The 21,161-nt window shown below is 51.6% G+C and overlaps 1 protein-coding gene across 18 annotated transcripts in view; it reads right to left on the bottom strand.

The window, feature by feature from the left end:
• The window catches only part of Fbrsl1 (fibrosin like 1), an 81,615-nt gene extending 62,395 nt beyond the window's left edge, over positions 1 to 19,220 (bottom strand). For 5 of the 18 annotated variants that reach the window (XM_021644920.2, XM_060382641.1, XM_060382637.1 and 2 more), the window contains exons 1-2: positions 18,505 to 19,181; positions 5,643 to 5,843 (exon numbers count right to left, since the gene is read on the bottom strand). In XM_021644920.2, coding sequence (XP_021500595.1) covers positions 5,643 to 5,843; positions 18,505 to 18,792 — 489 coding nt within the window. In that variant the 5' untranslated portion in view covers positions 18,793 to 19,181. Of the gene's footprint in view, positions 1 to 2,667; positions 4,883 to 5,642; positions 5,844 to 18,504 lie in introns of those variants that run through there. The other 13 variants (XM_021644915.2, XM_060382640.1, XM_060382638.1 and 10 more) reach the window with 7 other exon arrangements.
• Between the last annotated feature and the right edge of the window lie 1,941 nt (positions 19,221 to 21,161).

The raw sequence follows: 21,161 nt of genomic DNA, 5'->3' as shown, positions 1-21,161 counted from the left end.
GAGCTCTTGCTTTCCTGGAACTTGCTCTGTAGACCAGGCTGGCCTCAACTTACAGAGATCCGCATGTTTCTGCCTTTTGAGCGCAGTGCTGGGGTGAAAGGCATGTGCCAGCACCACTCGGCTTCTGTGATATTTAAGACAGGTCTAAGTATTAAGGCTGGCCTCAAACTCATAATCCTTCCTTCGTCTCCCAAATGCTAGGATCATAAGTGTGCGTTCCTAGTCCATTACTGATTAGTTTCAGACTTATTTCATGTTAAAATAATAACACTTTACATAAGTAAACTTAAATGGTATCTGGTTTATTTTTGGTGTGGCTTAGAAGACATTTCAAATCCTTGTGGCTCACATGTTATGGTGGAAGTAACTGTGAGTTCAGGCTCTACCCACACCTATCCCCATCTACTTCTCCTGTAGTGGGACTGAAAACCTAGTTCCTATAGACTTTCCCCTCATCTCTGCCAACTGTGGGGAAATCCACCTGTCACTTCAGCTTTAAGCTGAGGAGGGCCATACTCTGTGCCTTATGCACCAGGAATCTGGGCCCATCTAAGAGGCATCCACAGTGATCCCAGGTCAGGCCATACTACCTGCCACACCCAGGACAGGAGACACGGCACCTCCTTTCACCTGATAAGCTGCTCCAAGGCCCTGAGACCTTGTCCTCTTCTCTCTGGTCTGGCCTTACTTCCTTGGCCAGGGTATAGGTTGTTTCCTCTTCCATATGACCCTCCTCTCTAAGATTGCTGGGGTTTGGGCCCTGCAGGCTTATCAGCTGGAGCTTTGGCTAGAAGGGGATCCAGGAGGCAAGTCAGCAAGCTAGAACTAGTGTCTGAATGAAACCTGGTGATCAGGCTGAGGAGGCTGGCAACTTCATTTCACAGGCTGTTTTCCTAACATGGAGGGCAGGATGGAATAGGTAACAAGCATATGCCTTGCCAGACATACCTTTGCAGTATGCAAGGCAGGGTGAGTCAAGTACACACATGCACACACACACAAGCATGCATACACTTGCAAATGTCTTGGGAAGGTGATGTTTAAGGTAGACTATGCTTGTATTCTTCCCTCCTAGTCTGCCCCAAATCACATTCTGACTCAGCCATGGTAAAACCCAAGGGTCATTCTAGTTCCAGGCCTACAACAGGGGCCATCTGGCCTCCCAGGAAACATAAAACTACTCACAAGATTCACCTTCCTGTTACAGACTCAGTAGGGACCCCACTGGCTTCTTCAGACTCCCTTCCCCTCCTCTGCTATGCTATCTTGCCCATGGCTAAGGAGGGCTACACTGAAGCTGATACAGAGTATGAGAGAACCTAGCAACAGTAGGAGGATGCTACAGTCACTCATATGATGGTACCTCTCCCAAGCCCCATTTCCAAAAGATCTTGTGGACTCACGTCATCCCAATGAGAGCCCACTGCCCCCTACAGTTGTCAGGACCCAACCTTCCTTCCAGGGCAGCTCTGGGCAAGCTAACCTGAGAGCTCACATTCCCAGCTACCTGTCCTGGCAGGCCCACACATCTGTGTCCTTTGGTCAGACAAGTAAAACAGCAACACTAGAATCTGACAAATTCAGAGAAACCTGGGCCTCCAGCTGTTCAGAGCCACCACAGGTCAGCTATGTAAAATTGCCTAGTTCCTCAAGACAGGTTGCAAAGCATAGCCCATATATGTGACCCAGCCAGCAAGGTCCTGGGGATACCACTTTCCCCATGTTGGCTGTGGTCCTTATATGTGTGTGTTTGTGTGTGCAGGCATACACATGTCACAGCTACAGAGCCTGTGTGGAGGTCTGAAAAAAGCTTAAGAATCTGTTCTCTTCTGCCACCTTGTGGCATCTGGGGATTAGGGCCTGTGCATAAGCACCCCTCGACCTGCTAAGCTATCCTCTAGCCCACTAGGTTCTAGTAGCTTTCCTTAGCAAGCAAGTACCCACAGTGCCAAGTCCTAGTTCCCAGGCCTAGAAACCCAGCTGGCTATGGCAGCTTCAAGAGTGGCCTGGTATGACAAACTCCTTCAGGTACAACTGGTCTTCCAGCCCCAGAACAGGCAGGGCAGTAGAGGACTTTACAATGCACCTCTGGCCTCAAACATAAGGACCTGTGTGGGTGCCGCAACCAGTGTGGGTGTGATGCCTCACCAAGAAAAGGATTTCCTTAACCCTTGTAGGTCCAGGGCAGTAACTGAGGCCCTAGGTTCCTCGGACTACCCCCATGTACACCAACCACCCTCAAAAGACTGGCATGGATAGGTCTGGTGTGGAAGGATATGAATCCCGCCCTCATGAACTCCACATGAAGCTGGGCGTGGTGGTACACACCTGTAATCCCAGCACTCAGGGAGGTAGATCTCTGAGAGTTCAAGGCCAGCCTGGTCTACAAAGTGAGTTCAGAACAGCCAAGGCTACACAGAGAAACCCTGTGTTGAAACTCCAAAAAAAGAGCTTTACCTTTTAATAACTTAACACCTCCCTCAAACTTCTACTGCTCAAACCTGGGCCAGAGCCAGGACAGCACCTCCCAGACCCACAAGACAGAATGTGACTTCCACATCTCCATCTCCTACTTAACTAATTAGAAAACCAAATCTAGATACACAAAACCACTCAGTGGAAAAAATCATGGGACACAGATCATCCATTTAAATTAAAAAACACTAGTACTGTTAGAAAAATGGCATGGCACTTTTTATTTTTATAATCAGAAAAAATAAGACCCAAACTCTCAGTTCAGAGGCTGTAGGTGAGCATCAAGAAAGGGGCCTGTCTAGGGTAAACAGGACTAAGGAGAACAGGTACCAGGCATGGCTAGGGGCCCACTTGGCCCAGAAAACCCCAGGTGGCCAGCACAGAAGTTCCAAACTAGGGTCCTCTCTGCTCTGGTCACCTCCCCTTCATGGGCTCAATTTAGCCACGTGGACTCCAGTGTGAGGCTGCCCTGAGATGGGACTGGGGCAGGGTAAACACTCCTGATCACAGGTGGTGGCTGTGGGACAGATGCAGGCCCAAAGATGGCTCTGCAGTAATAGGTGTCAAAATCAGCTGTGGACACTGTTATAATAGGGATAGAGAGTACAGAGAGGCGCTTCCAACTGCTCCATAGTACCTCTAGGGTGGAGGAAGAGCCCTGACAGGTGGGGAAGCAGCCCCCACCCCTTCACATCTCTCATGAGGCTGGGGATCTTCAAGTCGACGCTGGCATCATCCCACGGCCAAGAAAAACTGTGACCTAAAACCTGGCCAACCAAATCCACAGTGTGGCCCTGAGTCCCCTAAGCCGTTCTGCTCAGGGTAAAGAATACTAAGGGTGGGAGAGGGGGTGAACAGGAGAGTTGAGGCCTAGGCTGGCACTCCACCACACATGCCCATCACATACAGGCATACATGTACACACCACTCACACCTGCACACATGCATGAAGACCCAGAAATACAAACAGTGTTGGCAAGTACAGACACCAAAAGATGCTGAGGGATCCAAACAGGCTCCAAATCCTTAGGGCGGCTGTATAACCTGTCCCATGAGTTGTCCATCACAAAGCAGCACATATGAGGGGAACAGTAATTCCAAGAAGCCTGATCCCCATGGAGGGGTTAATGGCATCACATGGAGTTCATCTCTCCCTCTGCTGTGGCCAAGCAGTCTGGGAAAGCATCTGAGGCCTACAGAGTGAAGGTTCTCACTAGTGCAGTCCAACTGTTGCATAACAAAGTCACCCAGAAGTTATCTACAAGTCTCAGGCTCCAGGACTCACAGATGGTGCTTGGCGAGCCACCCCTGGGGCAGAGTGTCGAGTCCACTGTGACCTCAGGGGCCTGAAGGGATGACCCATTATCAAAGGCCTGGGATGATGAGCTGGCACCAGATCCAGCAAGGACTGCCGCCTCGGCTGACAAAGCGGCCTCAGAAGACGCCGGGGGGCCAGGCCTGGCTGCCCCATGAGTGTAGGGCGATCGGGCAGTAGAAGTAATGGCTGGGGTTTGCGAGGTTGGTCTGGGCCCAGAAGTGACCGCAGGGGCTTCTTTGGGCCCATGAGGGGCTGTGTGGGTAGGTGGGGTTGCTCTGGGCTAAGACGTGGGCACTTCTGTTGTTGTGACTGTCTAGGGCTCAGCAGGGCAGGATTGGGAAGATTAGTTTGTTCTGGGCCTTCAACTAACTGCTGAGGCTGCTTGGGGCCCACTGGTGGCTGTTGGGAGCAGCTAGGCTGGCCCAGGAAGGGCCTATGGGGCTGGCTCTGCTGACGTGGGGCCAAGAGTGCCCACTGGGGACAGCAGCACTGGCCTGAAAATGAAAAGCAGCTGGTGGGACGATGGCATGGTTGCAAGGTGAGAATTCGAGGGGGCTGGCAGTACTGTCCTGAGGCAGCCCTATAGAGCCGAGCACAGGGACACAGCCATGACTGCAAAGGTTGGCAACGGTGCCATATGGTCAGTAGAGACCGGCAGAGGTGACACAAGGTCAACAGGGACCGAAGTGGGCGGTAGTGATGCCATGGAGTCTGGATGGACCGTAGGCGCTGTCTGGAGCCTGGAAGCACCAAGACTGGCCTGCGGGGCTGAGCCAGGCGTGAGCGCTGGGTCTGGCTGAGCTGATCTGGGGCCGGAAGCAGATGCTGGGACCGGTGGTGCTGGCCAGGGCCCAGAAATGGGCGCCGGGGCTGGCAGGGCTGTCTCAAGCCTAGAAGTGATCGATGGGGCCAAGCACGCTGACCCAGGGGTGGCCGCTGGGGCTGGCAGGGCTGCCCTGGGGCTGGGGGGGGCCCCTGGGGTTGGCTGGGCTGGCTGGACTGGCTGGGCTGGTGCTGCTGCTGATGCTGGGCCGGGCCGTTCTGTTGGCAGGGGCTGGCTGGGAGCGGCCCCCCTTCTGGGGAGCACACCTGCATGGAAGAAAGAGTATGTGTCCACCTGGGCAGGTGTGCCCGCGGACCCCCCATCCTGCCCAGGCCCAAGACATGCTATTCCCTCTCCAGAGCCCAATTCCCAAGGGAGCTCACAGCAGAGCCTTAACTGTTGAGAAAAACCCCTTTCTATGAAAAGAGGGCACAGGGTTAGGGTCCCCAGGAGAAATGGAGCTGCAACGCTGAGCCATGACTCAGGACAGACCCATGCTCAGGCAGCCCAGCCCAGCTTCCACCTGCTCTGACAGACCTCATCTGGGCAGAAACACTCCTTTTTCTTGGTTTCTCCTCTCACTCCTGGACCACCAACCTGAAGCCTTTGGCTGAACATTCCCCTCTCTTAGCAGGAGCATGGTATGGTCCCCACATCCATTTACAGAGACCCTCTAGATGTCTCCAGACACCTAGTCGGCGGAACCTGATGGACGCAGTGGGCAACGGGGCTGGCCTATCAGCTTGGCACTGTCACCCATCCTGGCCAGCACATACCCCTGTACTCCTGGGGAGAAGCAATAGCACTGGCCAGGAAGGCTTTTCCAGCTGGGCAGACAGAAGGTCCCTGTACCCCTGTGACCAGCCTGGCTCCTACCTGTCTACCCCAAGCCCCAAGCCCAGCAACGAAGGAGGCATTGCCAGGCAGGCCAGACACCATAAGGTGGAGTTCAGGCACATGTATGGTCCTGGTTCAGATCCCAACCACTGCAGAGGTCTTAAATAGGGGAGGGTACAGGGTGCTCACCTGTTGGGAGGGCTGCAACGGGACCTTCCTAGTCCCTTCATCACATGTGGGCTCCGTATCCTGCCCTGGACTGCCCACCTCCAGGGGCTGCCTGTTCTCATTCAGCTCAGCAGATGGGCAGTTTTCTGACTCTCGGGGCTTCTTGATGAGGCGCTGATCCCATTTCTCCTTCCGCTCGTGTGGCTTCAGAGCCATATCCTTCTGCAGAGGAAGAAGGAAATGCCTGTGAACCTATGGGAACACCCTAGGAAAATAGAGCAGGCTCTCAGGCTATGGTGACTCCTCAGGAGAAGGAGCCTCTACCTTGGGAAAGCCATGTCTGAGGGGGAACGGACAGGTGATGGGTGGATGATGGAGGAGACCCCAAGTTCCCAATGACCATAGGATCTTTAAAAAATGTGTGTGTGTGTGTGTGTGTGTGCTAATTTATTCATTTACTGCATATACAGATCTCATTCTAGATGGTTCTGAGCCACTGTGTGGCTGCTGGGACTTGAACTCAGGACCTCTGGAAAAGCAGCCAGTGCTCTCAACTTCTAAGCCATCTCTCTGGGACCCAGCCCTGTATTATAGGATCTTTATGTAGAGCATACCTGGGAACTCTCTGAGGTGACATATTGGCCTGGGGCTAAGGATACCTGTAATTCTCATAGGTGATACACATAAGTGACCCCTGGCAACATGCTACATAGAATAGGAAATGCCCCAGGTGACAAATTCCTTATAGTTCTTCCCAGAAGACAAACTTCATTCCCAGGTGACTGAAGAGAGCCTTGTCAATTATCCTTCATGCCATCAGACTTCAAGGTCATTAGTCATCTGGCCTGTCTGTGATCATCTGTATCTTCATGTTCTGGGCCCCCCACTTCTGCAGCAATGACCAAAACTTATCAGCAATGGTGCCCCAGGTGGGGTAAACACTCATATGCACGTTAGGCTCTCCCAAAAGCAGTGATCAGAGAATAGGCCTACAGAAAAGCAAAACTTCCCAGAAAATATAAAATCCATATGAACACTACAGGAAGCCAAGGGAGGGTCAGCACAAAGCCATTCTATCCTCACAAGGACTCAGAGGCAGAGCCACTATACCGCCTCCTCCCAGAGACATAAGATTTATGTTTCCTGCCTTGCTTTGCCTTTCTGTCTCAGATAGGTCAGAGCTGAGTATAAGGACCTTCTGCAGTACACAGAAGTACTTTTCAGGTCCTGATTCCTCATTGTCCCCACACTGCAGACTGTCTAGTCACCTGCCACAAGGGCCCTGGGCTCTATCAGACTGTCCTGCTCCTAAGGGCTAAGATGCAGAAAAGCAAAGAGCTACAGAACTCTGATGTTACAGCTGAGAGGTAGCTGCTTTCAGGGTGTGTCAGACGCCAAGTCTAAACAAACTGAGGTCAACTTTAATAATGGACACTAAGCAATGACAGTATGACCAGGACACCAATGGTCACTGGAAGAGGCAAGCCTTGACTTCCCCAAAAGCTGAAAGACAGAAGGGAAGAGGAAATAGTAAGACAGGGATGCTGACAGCCAGGACCCTGCCATGGGTTTGAATTGACTTTCTTCTTCTCCATCTATTTGACACTTTGCTTTTAAAAAAGGTAAAAGACATCACTGACTCCTCCCATTCTGCTGGTCACATTCTGGCCTCATAGGGAGCACAGAACTGTTTTATTGGGCATCTGACCCCCTTAGCCTATGGATGGGCTGGTGAGTGACAGCAGCCACCCTCTACCCCATGAGGAGAAACCTTCAAGTTTCCCTTCATAAATAAACCTTGTGTGTACACTTGCCTGACAGAACAAAACTGACTCAAGGGATACGAGCAGGGCTGTCACCAAACCTCAATTCTGAAACTCTTGGTGTGTAAACCAACTTTCACCCAGCATATTAGGAGAACACAGAAAATGCTCTGGTGCAGGCCTGTAATCCCAGCACTCAGGGAGGCAGAAGCAGGCAGATTGATGTGAGTTTGAGTCCAGCCTGGTCTACAAAGTCTGGACAGCCAAGGGGCTACAGGGAGAAAGCCTGCTTTGGAAAAAAAAAAAAAAAAGGGGAAAAAAGAAAGTTCTCAAGAGGCTGGGCGTGGTGACACATGCCTTTAATGCTGGCATTCAGGAGGCAGATCTCCGAGTTCCAGATGGATCTTTATGAGTTCAAGGCCACCCAACCTATCTATAGAGCTAGTTCCAGGACAGGCAAGACTGCAAAGAGAAACCCTGTCTCAAAACAAAACAGAAGTACCCAAGTACCATCTGGCCTATCCAGGGAATAAAGGGTCATTCAGAATGGTCTGTCTGGCCATTCTGGAGCTTGAACCTGGCCACAGCACTGCCCAGTAGAACCGGTCTCTAACATCCCTGACTTTAGACCACCAGTGAGGGAAGGGGCCTCACTAACCTATACTTATATCACCAAGGGGATATGTCATACAACAAACAGAGCAGCCTTTAACAGTGTCCCACAGTTTCTGCTCTACAATCTACCTCCCTCTGCTGGGAAAGCACTGAACCTCAAGTGAGGTTGTGTAGCCACAAGCCAAGGAAAGTGTTGGCTACCAACAAAGGTGTCAGGACACTAAGGAAAGTCTCAAAACACTCATGGATTGCAGAAGAGAAACTTCATTCATGACCCAGTGCAGGACCTGCCTTAGACATTCTGTTAGACACTCAGTGGATCTACATATAACCAGTATGGAGTACCTTAAAACCAAATACAAACACCAGAGGCTCAGAAAAACCACTAAGACATCTGGGCTCTGGTGCCCTAGAGCCTTGTGCAACCAATCCCTACCCCAACACCCTGGTGAAGGCATGCTCCTATCTGAGGCTTCTGGCAGAAGCCAAAAACTGGGAGCCCAAGGGGCCATTCTGCCAGGGCCTATAGCTACAAGATGGAGTAGATAGCAGATCTGACTACAGTATACATCCGTGTTAGCTACCAACACTCTAGCCTACACAAAAGGCCCTGCTATGGCAGGCTTCAAACCTCTGTTCCCTTTCTCAGAAAGAATACCAAAGCTGAGTGCCTACTGAAGGAAACTGCCCATTCAATTTTCTTTCTTTCTGGTTTTGAGGCAGGGTTTCTCTGTGTAGCTCAGGCTGTCCTAGAACTCACTATATAGACCAAGCTGGCCTCAAACTCAGATCTGCCTGTTTCCCTCCAGGGTGCTGAAATTAAATGTGCGTACCACCACTGCCCAGCATTTTCCTTCTATTCAATTTCCTAACGGCGACTTAAAATGACTGTTCGCACCAAGTGCTACTATGCAACACCAGTAATATTTCTAATTGCACTGCAGTAAACAAATGATACAAGGAGTCTTGCTTCTTTCAGGATCCAAGCACTTACCTCCATCATGACCTCCTGAGGCTCAACCCCATCCCTCTAGTTAGGAAGGTACCTATCAACAAGTCCAAGGCCGTCCCCTTTGGCAAAACATGAAGGCGTAGCCTAGGAATAGTCTGTTTGAAGGCATGATTGAAGACTTCCCAAGTCATGCGACAATACTGACTCTGGAAGGCTAAGTCTGGAGCCCAAGAACCTTCATTCAGGCAACCACTATTCCAGCATTCAAGGCTCCTTTCTGACCAACTACTTAAAAAATCCCAGTAGCCCTAGCCAGGTGTGGTGGCACACGCCTTTAATCCCAAAAGCAGACAGACCTTTGAAGCCAGCCTGATCTGTAGAGCAAGTTCCAGAACAGCCAGGGCTACATAAAGAAACCCTGTCTCAAAACAAGCAAACAAACAGTGCTGGAGTGATGGTTCAGAGGTTAAGAGCACTGGTTGTTCTTTCAGAGAACCTGGGTTCAATTCCCAGCACCCACAGGGCAGATCACAACTGTCTGTAACTCCAATTCTAAGGGAATCCTACACCCATGTAAAGACATACATGCAGGAAAAACACCAATGCACACGAAATAAAAAGAAGCCAGGTGTGGTGGTGCAAGGCCTGTAACCCCCAACTCGGGGGGGGGGGGGGTGGAGGCAGGTGGATCTCTGTGAGTTCAAGGACAGCCTGGTCTACAAAGTGAGTCCAGAACAGCCAAGGCTACATAGATGCCTGTCTTGAAAAATCAAAACAAACAAATAAATAAAAAGAAATTCCCAGCAACCCACCTCATACTTCTCATGCTGAACCTACCTGTTTACAGTCTGCTCCCAGGTTCAAGGTCTCCACCTAGACAGGACTCCATGAACCACTAGATCCTCTGACCCCTAGGGGTAGCACCAATTGCCATGGCATCTAATATCCTCTCGAGCTGGGAATAGGGCTCTCCCACCCAGATCTTCCTCTCTTCAGCTCACATCCCTCCCAACTGTCTTCTGAGTTTCACAGCCTCACTAATAGTTCCTTCCTGCCAGCTCCAATTTGTTGAAAGGCCATGTTCCATTCAAACAGACTACAGCCTTGTTTTCTAATCTCATGGGTTTGTTTGTTTGGGGGCGGGAACATGTTTTTTCTGAGCTGCTGCTGGGATTGAGTTTAGGACAAGGCCAATAAGGGAGATGGCCTAGGTTGCAGTTTGCCAGGAAGGAGGGAGCATGCAGGAGGGACCTCTGGTATCTCCATTCCAACTCCATGGCCCGCTTGGAGCCACTCTTTTGTGAGGACATACGTTCTGAACACATTCCCACAGCCATAAAAACAAGAAATTAGATCATCTAAATTTGAGTGAAGACAGTGAAAAGGGTGGAACAAGATGAACAAGGTGGTCTCAGAGCAGAAACAAGCTTCAATTGGTATGGCTAAGCCAAGAAAGAAGGGGAGGTCTGGGGCTTTATGGCAGAACCAAGGCCCCTGCACATGGCTGATGCCTGCTCTAGGATAACCTATGAGTAGTGGCTGTCAAGTCCCTCTGCCCCAGACAGAATAGACTGGACCCTCAGTCCTCTCCCACGAGGTCAGTACTTCTAGCGACAGTCTAACCTCAGCCACTCTCCCTAGCCTATCCTCTTTAGCCAGAGAGCAAGGCAATCCATCTGTTCACAATACCACTTTCTCCTGGAGGTCCTGGGAAAACACACCTCATGTCTGATTTCTGCCACTTTCCAGGCCCCTCCAAGCTTCAGCACAGCTGCTGCTCAGCTGTCTTCCAGGGTGTCCCCCAAAGCCTCTTCTATAGCACAGTGGGCAGCTGAAGCCAGCCTGGATATTTCTGATGCCACAAGCCTGGTTCATGAAAGGATCTGGGTGGGGGAGGAGCAATGGGCAAGTGTCCAAACTGAGCCTGCTCCTCCTCTCTGCGTTGGAGACCACGGCAAATGGCCCAATTCTGAATAGAGGGTCAACAAGGACCTAAGCACGTTCACCACATGACTCTCATCCTGGTGTCCAGTGGGTAGCAGATAGAACAAGCATATGTAGCCTCACTACCTTTCCTGCAGATAAGGAACCAAGGCCCAGAGCAGGAAGCAGGTTTTTCCAAGCAGTTTACAGACTTCCCTGCTATGCCTGGCTGGCAAGGCAGAGAGGGCCTCTTCCTGGGAGCTAGGAGGAAGTAGCTGCGCTGCTGGGAAATGTGTAGAAGCCCTGAGACAGTCTCACCAGTACTCCCGTAACCCAAGAACAGAATGTGGGGTTTTATTCCTGGCTGACAGGAAGCCCCTGGGTTTGGAGCCTTGAGAAGCTGGTATACACACAACTCTGCTTGACCAATCCCTATCTCAGATGGAGGAAGAAGCTGGGGATGCTTAAGACACCCTTCCACCACCTCACCTCATCAGAAGCTACTCACTCCTCCCTAGGCAGTCATGTGTCCCTTCCCTGTCTGGGTCTGGTGATTCAGTCCCCAGTTCTAAGTGTATTGGCAACATGAAATGAGGGAAGGGCAGGTCATAGGGTCAAGGGGCAATCCAACCCCTATAGTATGAGCAGTACCCAAAGAGCCAGGGTCTGAGAGGGCAGTGTGGCCAGAGCAGATAAGAAGTATCCCTGTGAGATCTCTGTCTTTAACAGAAGAACCTGGGCCTTTTGAAGATGAGGAAGCTGCCAGGATGGAGAACAAACTGTAGGGAGTGGTAAGGACCACACTAAAATGCAAATAGCTAGACATGAAAGCCAGGAGTCACCTGGTCAGAGGCCAAGGCAAGTGCTACTACCAATGTAGAACAAAGCAGGCCCAGAGGGAGCTGGCCACCCTCTAGGAATCTATGCTGAATCTCAGTGGCTCACTAGCAGTATACAGTCAGGAAATGCCTTACTCTGTCATGTGTGCCTCGGTTTCTCCATAAGGATGAGAACAGTGCAGCCTCTTTAGAGGCTTCCAGCACACAAAATCCCCCATCCAACCACACCTGCACCCTGGAGACAGTGCAATACGGACTTGTTTCTACCATTAAGCAACAGGCAGCGGTGGGTTAAGACCAGGGCTCTGAGGAACAACAGCTATAGCACAGAAACTTTGACACGCGCTCTCATACTCCTTACAGCCACCAGAGGGACCGGCTGGTACAGCATAGGCAGGCGCCACCAGAGAAGCCTAAGGGACAAGCAGCTATTCCTCCTGAGGCAGCTGCTTTAAGTCAGAATCAGAGCTGGTCTGCCAAGCCGTACCACAAAACCAGGCTTCTACCAGGAGTCACCCCAATACACAACTGATGCATAACACATGCTGAAACTGGCAAGACATTTGTCTGGGCTAAGCTCTGCACACAGCACAAAAGGCCACAAACCCTGCAGCTCTCCATCCCAGCTTTCAATAAAAACGACACAGAACAGTTCATGTGCTGAGGAACACTGGTACCTACCTGGTACACTTCTTTTTTCAAGTACTCAGGTAGAGCATGGCACTAGAACACTATGCGAGTCCCCAAAACACTCATCTCACACTGGTTTAAGAAGCTACCCTGTGGTCCAGTGGTGGCAGACACCTGTAATCCCAGCGCTCGGGAGGCAGAGGCAGGTGGATCTCTGAGTTCAAAGCCAGCCTGGTCTACAAAGCTGAGTCCAGGACAGCCAAGGCTACACAGAGAAACTGTCAGGGATTGGGGGAAGCCACCCTGGATACTTTGGGAACCTCCCTGCCCCAGCCTCCATACATTCCTTAGCTTGCCAACTTGAAATGGACACTTTCTATGCTGTCACGTAATGACCAAACCTCCCTAAAAAGCCACTAGCACTTTCTCCTCTCCCAGCTATACTTGGCTGCTTTCCTTCAAGAGGAAGCCCACCATTCTGTGCCTTTTTCTCCATGGCCCCCAGACTTCAACAACACCCCTCTGAATGCCCTCCTGACACTGACACTCACTGATGATAGATCTGATAGGTGACCTTTGGGGCTGGCTCAGATAGGAAATAGGATAGTCTCACCCCACTGGCTTGGTTAGCCTGGGTCACCCCAACACGCAGGCTATGCCTGCCTGCTTATGTGCTGTGAGACAGACCTAGAGCCAGAGACCTGAGGAAGTGTGGTGGGATGCCAAGGCCTCATTGGTTATATATCAGCCCTGCACGCAAGAACAAAACGACCCCTTCCTAACCTGCAGTGCAGAGGGTTGAGTCCTAGCAAAGAGTGGCATCACCCTCCCTCTCACTTCTCTGGAATCTTGCCAATCTGAGTCTGTAAAGGTATCAAAATTGTTATGCTCTTCTTGCGAGGTCAACTCCATATACCCATGGGCTTAGCCTCCATAGTCTGGGCTGCCTTCTGTTTTGCTTAGCGTAGAGAGAAATCAGCTCCCTGGCACAGGTAACACTGTACACCTCTGGAAGATGAGCAGAAGAGAAAACTCCAGCGGCTAAATTCCACATGCATGGCTGCAAAGAAGGTCTCTGGGGCTCACAGGCTGGTATGTGGGAGCCAGCACTGATTTTAGTACTGACTAGTTTCATATCCTCTACTCTACCCTAGACACAGCCTTCATCACATCCCTCCTACACCCATCCCTAAGATATCACAAAGACTGGAGGCTACAACCACACCGAAGCACATGTTGGGAGTAGAAGTTCTAGCCCACCTAGCAGCAGTTGGGGACCCAAAGAGCTGATTCAAGCATGGATCATCTTGGTAGGAACAGATAGTTTATGGAAAGGAACAAGGAAGGTATCCAGTGACTGTGGAGTCTGGATGGAGAGGTGCTAAGGGGAGAATAGAGGAGGCAGCTTGGGTCACAGGTTCATGAGTGGACTAGGGCTCCTCCCAGACTACCCGACTCTGTAACCAGGCTGAAGTGCCCAGGGCTTCAGCAGATAGGTACTGCTGCCATGTATGCCTCCAGGTCTTGGTCACCTCCTGAAAAGGCTTCCTGACTCAAAAACCAGGCCCCACCTCCAACCATACTGACCAACTGGTCACCAGTTAACATGGGACCTGAGAATTTTGTTTAGGGAAAAAAAAAAAAAAAGTAATTATTCCAGAGTACAGAAAAAGAGAAAATCCCAATCCAAACAGAGCTGGCAGAAAAAGAAAGCCTCAAAACAACCCTACCAGGAACACAGTGTCAAGCTCATAGCAAAACCTAGAATGGACTCTACCCATATATGCAACTCTTTCTCTGGGGTTCCTGAGACACCCACAATAGCTAACAACTGAAATGCTGCTACTGGATCCCAAGAACAAAACCCAGGCTCTGTCAGCAAGGCCCAGGATAAGAACCAAAATTAGAGGAACTTCACCCACAAGGAAAAAAAATGATGTTAGAGGAATCCCATCAATCCATGGTGTTGGCAATACTAAGAAATGCAAGGTGACAAACTGGTAGCACAGAAAATTAAGGGTTACAAACAAAAGCAAAACAACTAGAATCAAGTGCTAGAGGACCCAATAAGAACTTAAGAGCACTGCCAAGGAACAAATGGGAGCAGCTTTGGGAAAAGGGCTTTCTCACTAAAGCAAAACAAGAATTTGGAGGGGAAAAAAGTATAACAAACAAACATAAGGCCTTGTCTGGAGCCAACAGCTTCTTAGCCTGCCTTGCCATGGCACTGGACAAGCTGCCCAAGGTACACTGTGCCCTCACATGGGCCCAGGGGCCGAAGATAGCCTTACTTTCACATGCTGTGTCCATTCATTCATCACCCCACCAGCACCCCAGCATCCACAGCTATAGGAGCCACCTCCACCATGCCCTGTTGCTGACAGTCCCTTAAGCACAGCTCTGTAGACACAGTGTATAGTTTTATGGACATATTTTATGAATTATAAGTCACATGTATTGACCAGAGAACGCACCACAGCACACAGCATTTGGGGAATTTTTCTTTCCACCTTTGTCCCCTTTGTCACCTTTGTGTTTCCGTGCACAGGGGTGAGGAACAATAATCCTCCCTCCCTAGGCAGACAGTATAGCTCTACCTAGCTGTCTCCACTGTGACGTGCCCTCCTCAACTCCGTGCAGGTGATATCAGTTTTACAGTTTTCTCCTCTGGGAATTAATTACCCTCCTCCTTTTATAGATGGCATAGCTATGCGTATAGCCAGCTGCATCTCCACTGCGAGGAAGAACCTCCCACACACTATAGATGGCACATATGTACCCAGTGGTGTCTTCTGTGAAGAACAATATCCTTCCCTGTGTAGATAGCACAGCTCTCAATAGCCACTGTAAGGAGCTCTATGTGCAAGCGACATAGCTGTTACTTGCTTGTGAGTATACACTACCTCCCTTCATATGCAGGGGCACATTTGTTCCTAGCTATTTCCCCAGACAGAGTTGCTAAAAAACAGCAGACACCCATGGAATGTGGCATTGGAGCTAAAGCAACATGACACCCAACTTTTTTTTTTTTTTTTTTTTTTTTGAGACAGGGTTTCTGTGCAGCCCAGGCTGTCCTGGAACCAGCTCTGTAGACCAAGCTGGCCTTGAACTTGGAGAGAGAGAGATATATCCACCTGCCTCTGCCTCCCGGGTGCTGGGATTAAAGGTGTATACTACCACGGCCTGGCATTCACCTATCTTCTTAAAGTCCTTGACTTTCCAATCAATCACACTCAATCAACTTGCTGCTTAAAACAAATTAACAAAATCACATGACATGAAACCACAGGTGGCTTCTGCTTGGAAACTGTAGTAAAAAACGCTCTCTGGGTGCTGGTCAGCTTCCAGCTCCACGGGTCTGACCCTGTGCCCCAGAGTCTCAGCCTGAAGAGATATCGTGTTTGTCTGCCCTGGGGCTGGACGAAGGGTTCAGCATGCCTCTTAGAAATCCAGGTACCAGCACAACTTGTTCAGTGACCTGAGGCACTTTTGTTGGGTGGAGGGGATGCTTCTGGGACTACAGCAGTTCCTCACCCTTTCACTGCTGGGTGCAAGGACTCAGTCCCCTGTCGCCTTTGTCAGTACACCAAGAGAACTGTCACAAGGACAAGATCTACTTTTGGCCAGGAAGTGGTGGTATATGTCTTTAATCCCAGTACTCAGGGAGGCAGAGGCAGGTGGGTCACTGTGAGACCAGAGTGAGTTCTGGACAGCCAAGTCTACACACAGAAGCTGTCTGGAAAAAAGATCTACTTTTCCTATAGATTCGGAAGGATCCCCTGTCCTTCACTCAACCTGATAAGAGAACCCAGCCTGCATGCCCTCAGTTCCAACATGAAACTCTTAATCTGAATCCGTGGAGCAGTAAGTGACACCCTGCACCCTCTAGCCAGCAACCACTACCATATCATTTGGGGAAGTACCTACTGTCCCTACAGACAAAAAGGAGTCAAGGGCTACACTCCCTCCAAGGAAAAAGGGAGATGTGCAGAGATCTGAGGCTGCCCTGGCACAGGTACCCTACACAGGCATCCTCGGACAAGGTAATGGGACATTCTTCCGTACATCTCAGGTCATTCACATCTGAGCTGCTTTGGGGACTTATGCAAGCTTCTCTGACACTCAAATCAGGTCATGACATGTAGAGACCCTAAAGTCACTGTTGAGACAAGCTCTCCCCCTGGGCTGGAGTCCTACTGATCCTGAGAATCTAGCTGGCCATCTCCCCCAACTGGTGAGGCTGCAGAGTAGTTGTGGGACCAGCAGGACACACCAGGCAGTGCAGACTCCAGTCTGGCTGTGCCTCAGATTTCTCATCTGTAGAGTGGGAGTGGCCAAACCTGCTTGAAGGGTCATTAAATGAATTTGGATCTCTAAAGACAACTGGCAGAATGAACTAGTTATCACCATGACAGGATGGGATTATTAATTACTTGATCTCAGGGAGAAAACCACAGCTTACCAGTAAGTGAGACCCTGCAAAACTCTTCTAAGAAAACACGAGAGGTAGACATTATGGGCTTAGTTGGTGAGCCTATAAAAGTCAACCCTGTATATGTGGCCTAAAAGAGGTGGGGAAATACACACTGGTGGCAAATACAACGGGAGCCAACACAAGCAAACCACTTAGATATAAATGGGTTGTGGTCTCAGGACAGTGTGATATGACCTTAAGGCGGTGGCTCTGGACTTTCTTTACAATCATTCACTCCTCACTATGCTGAATATTGGTTGTTTTGTTCTGGGTATTAGGAACCCATAGGCACAATCCTTTCATTGACAAGTTGGAGGGGCAGAAACTCAGGGAAAGCAACTCAGTCTCCACAGTGTGGGAGAAGGTGAGACCAAAAGGTATGAGGAAGGACGTGGGTTAAGAAATATTCCTGCTTCAGATGAGATCTTAACTGACAGCTGGGCTAAGCTGTTACAGCACCAAACAGTTCACAGGCAGACAGAGCACTTAAGGTGATGCTGAAAAGCCCGAGACCCAAAAGAGGCCCAAAGAGAAATGGGGAAAAGGCCAAACTAATGCGCGGCTCTTTTGAGTTCTTTCTGGACTGGGAGCAGACACAGGTGTGGCAAGGTGGGAGGTGAGAGTACAGGTCTGGAACACGTGGCACCATGCCTGCAACGTAGGGGCTTCAGCAGTGTCTGGCTATTTCATTATCACTACGGCAGAAAACCCCAAGCCATCCTGTCTTAGCACATCAGCACTGGCCACAGTACAACTGCACTCCACAAAATCATCTCAGGTCAGGATCCCTGGCTTGGGCCCAGAACTCATGTCATGTTCCCCAGAAGAGCAGGGCCCTATATTCATTCACAGGTGTCTAGAACAAACCCATCCCAGGGCGACTCACAGTGGCCATCAGATCTGACCCTCGGCTCTACAGACCAGACTGACCCCAGAATCAGTGAACTTGGGGGGAGGGGGACTCTCTTTAATTGCGCAACGACCAACTCCCCTTTCTCAAAGGTTTGCCTAAGACTGGGGAATCGCAGATCAGTCAGGGTAAGAGTGATTCCTGGGACCACAGCCTAGCAGATGAGATGTGGTTCCCAAAACTGCTCACCTAGATGGAGATCTCTGCATTCCTAGGCGCTAATAGGGCCTTTGAAGGATCTGCTGGTGCCCTGAAGGCCTGACCAGTATTTCAAACCACTTGAGTTGCAGAGACACAGTGGCTACTCACTCGCCCACCCACTCGCTGGTTGGCCATCTTGCTTACAGTGTCTCACTTCCTTCTCTGCTAATCTGAGTTCAGGTAACACTTTGCCCAGCAAATACTGTGCATGACAACCCAGTCAGTCAGGTAGTATTTTTAGGCATAATACCTATGCCTACACAATAAATAATCAATCACCAAGAAGGGTTTGCCAGCCGACCCCCTGTCCCCTCCAAACAGGAAGAATCCCAAGTGTCCAGCTCATCGTCGCTGCCTCCCGACCCTCAACACTGTCCAATTCCCACAGCCGGTCGTGGACGCAGCGATAACTTGGCAACAAGTAACAACTGCTGCAAAGCCCGCTTGGGCAGCGTGGCTTAGGTCCTCCCACACACCCCTCACTCCGGATTCTCGTCCTGGCAAGGTGCAGCGCGGGCCCCAGGGGCGTACGGATCGGTTTCCTTGTTCCCCGGTCCGGCCTTCTAGCCCACCTACCTCCAGGGCCTCCAGGGTGCTGAAGCTGGCTATAGCGAAGCCATCAATAACCTCCTCCTCCTGAGAACTGGACTCGCGGCGACGGCGCCGCGGGGGGCGCGCAGCGCGCAGGGACGTAGGGCGCTGAGGCGGCGCGCCTGGGAGTCCCGCGTTCTCCTTGCCAGGACTGGGCTCCGGCTCGTCACCCGACGACGGGCTCTGCGCGCGGGCGTCCCGGGCGGCTTCTCGACGCCGGCCACGGTCTCGCTGCGCGCGCGAACGTCGGCTCGGCCGGACCTTGGCCTCCATGGCGGCGCCGCGGCGATGACCTTGGCGCCCCGCGCCGCCTGCTACACCGCGCCGCCGGGCTGCGAGAGCGCCGCGCGGGCTCGGGGCCGGGGCGGGCTCGGGGCCGGAGCGGGCATGCCGGGCGCGGGCTCTCAGCACCGGACACCGCGCGGCCTGGGACCCCGGGTCCGGCGCATCGGAGGGCAGCTGGGGCTCGGCAGCCCTAAACCAGGGGCTCAGAGACACAGCCCATGGCCACCGGCGGGTAGCGTCAGCGGGCGGCCGAGGGTGGCGGAGCTTCTGAGCACCGAGAGCGTGAGGCAGACACAGTAGTGGCAGCGGCCGGAGCGGATAACAACTGACGCACTTCCGCCGGGCCGGAGTCAGAGGAAGCGGGTGCAGCTGGGGGAGGCTGACCCGCCGACTCCGCCCCACCCTGGCCCCGCCCTGACCCCGCCTTTCCGGACTCGACGGCTCGGCGCTGAGCTGCCCCTAGCCCTTTCACATGAAGCCCCGCCCCCGGGAGGGGGGGCTTTCTCTTTGCCCCGCCCCCGCAACAGGCCACACCCGTTTGCGCACTCCTCTTTAGAATCCCGCCCCTCCCTGTCAGACCACGCCCCTTTCTACCCGGTTCCACCTCTCTAGTCTAAGCTCGCTCTGGTCCTTAAACCCCGCCCTTGCTTACCGGTCCTGCTCACCTGTGCAGGGCGGTGTGCCTAGTCCTGGTCAGATCCTGACCCCTTCATTGACTACGCCTACTCGGCAACAAGCGCTCACTTACAAGCAGTGCCCGGCCACCTGCGGTGAGTTTGTGGAGGTCAGAGCCTCCCCTTCCGCCCTTCACGTGGCAGGTGATGGGTCTATGCGCCCACAGCAGCTTCCGGTAAACTGAGTGGAAGCACCTGAGCGAGAGCCTGTTCGTCCTGCTGCCCGCTGTGCTGGAGTGCTGGAGCTAGTGTTCATGTCGTCCTACACCTGCAATACCTCACACCCAGTCTCACCCTGTTTCCCAAACTAAATTAGGTTGCTCTCTGAAAACGAAACCCTCCGGCCTCAAGCATGCTCTCCTTAGGGACCTGTCTCTCTGCTAGTCCAAAGACCTGGGGACTGTTGCTCTCGGGAGACGTAGGGAATGGGCACCTAGGAAATTCAAAGCTAGACAAAACGGTGGGTTTCCCCCGTCAGCAGAAAACAGCTTCCCTGGTTGGAATGCCCTGGGGTGCATGGAGCAGGCCACTAGTTCACACAGCAACTACCCCAAAACCTTGTTCTGAGGTACTTTGATGATTCAGAAATGGGGAACAGTTGAAATGAAGAAGCGAGAGATGTCACAGTTTGGACATTGAGTGAGAAGTGACGCTGACCCATGCCTGCACCTGAGCAGTGGAGGCACTGAAAGGAGGACACAGAGGGAGAAAGCCCTGGACAGGACCCCAGATGCACATTATCTGGCTCCTAAGAAAGCCAAAGGCTCTCTGCAACGCTGTCCCAAGGGCATCTGGGCCTACCATCCACACAGAGACCAGCACACCTGCCACCTACCCTGAGTGGGGGTGGGTCTCTCTCTTTTCCCATTCCAGGTTTTATTATGAAAACACAGCTAGCATCTAATTAGTTAAGAATGCACTTGTAAAGACAGGAGAACCAAACCAATCTCTCATTCCCGCTCAATTCATTCTTTAGACACTTCCTCCCCAGGCCACTCCACCCCCAGCTTGTAGAGAGTTTCCCCTATGTTGATCCTTTTATACCCCAAGAACAACTGCTGGGACCCACATTTTAAAGTTTTCAATAGAAATAAAAGGTATCCTTGCTCACCACAGAGACATGCAGAGAGAGGGAGAGAGAAAGAACCAAAATGTCTGGATTATACAGTGGAAAGCCTCTGAGTGAGTGGAAGCCCAGTCCCTGGGCTGGAAAGTTCAGCGTGGAGGATGGGGTATGCCAGCCAAACCCTGTAACAGGTATGGACTGAGGGATGCTGGGAGAACCTGGAGGCTATGTTAACTAGGCAACTCAGCTACTGGTCCTGGGTCTCAATGTTACAATTCTCAAAAGCATTGCCTCAGGGAAAGACAAGGGGCTCCAGTGAGTAAGGACCTTTCTTCCTGGGTTTCTTCCCAGTTTCCTTAGCCCTCCTAGGGTAAACTCCCACGTTCCTTATCTCCTTTAATTCATTTCCAAGTTAGGGATCAGCCACAGTCTCCTTTGGGGAATGGGGCGCTAGCTCAATTGTTCCCCAGGGAAGGCTCGATGTGGAGAGACATCTGTACTGATATTCTCCCACAGGACACAGCTGGGAGGGAGGCAGGCCGGAACAGGCATCATTTGTCTGAGCTGTGGATTGGGTTCATTTGCTTCCATTTAGAGTCCCATTTTGATGGCCCAAA

The sequence above is a fragment of the Meriones unguiculatus genome, chromosome 4, assembly GCF_030254825.1.
Source record: "Meriones unguiculatus strain TT.TT164.6M chromosome 4, Bangor_MerUng_6.1, whole genome shotgun sequence".
Classification (NCBI taxonomy): Eukaryota; Metazoa; Chordata; class Mammalia; order Rodentia; family Muridae; genus Meriones; species Meriones unguiculatus.
Note: the sequence above shows the minus strand (reverse complement) of the source record. Positions and strands in the feature narration are given on the sequence as shown.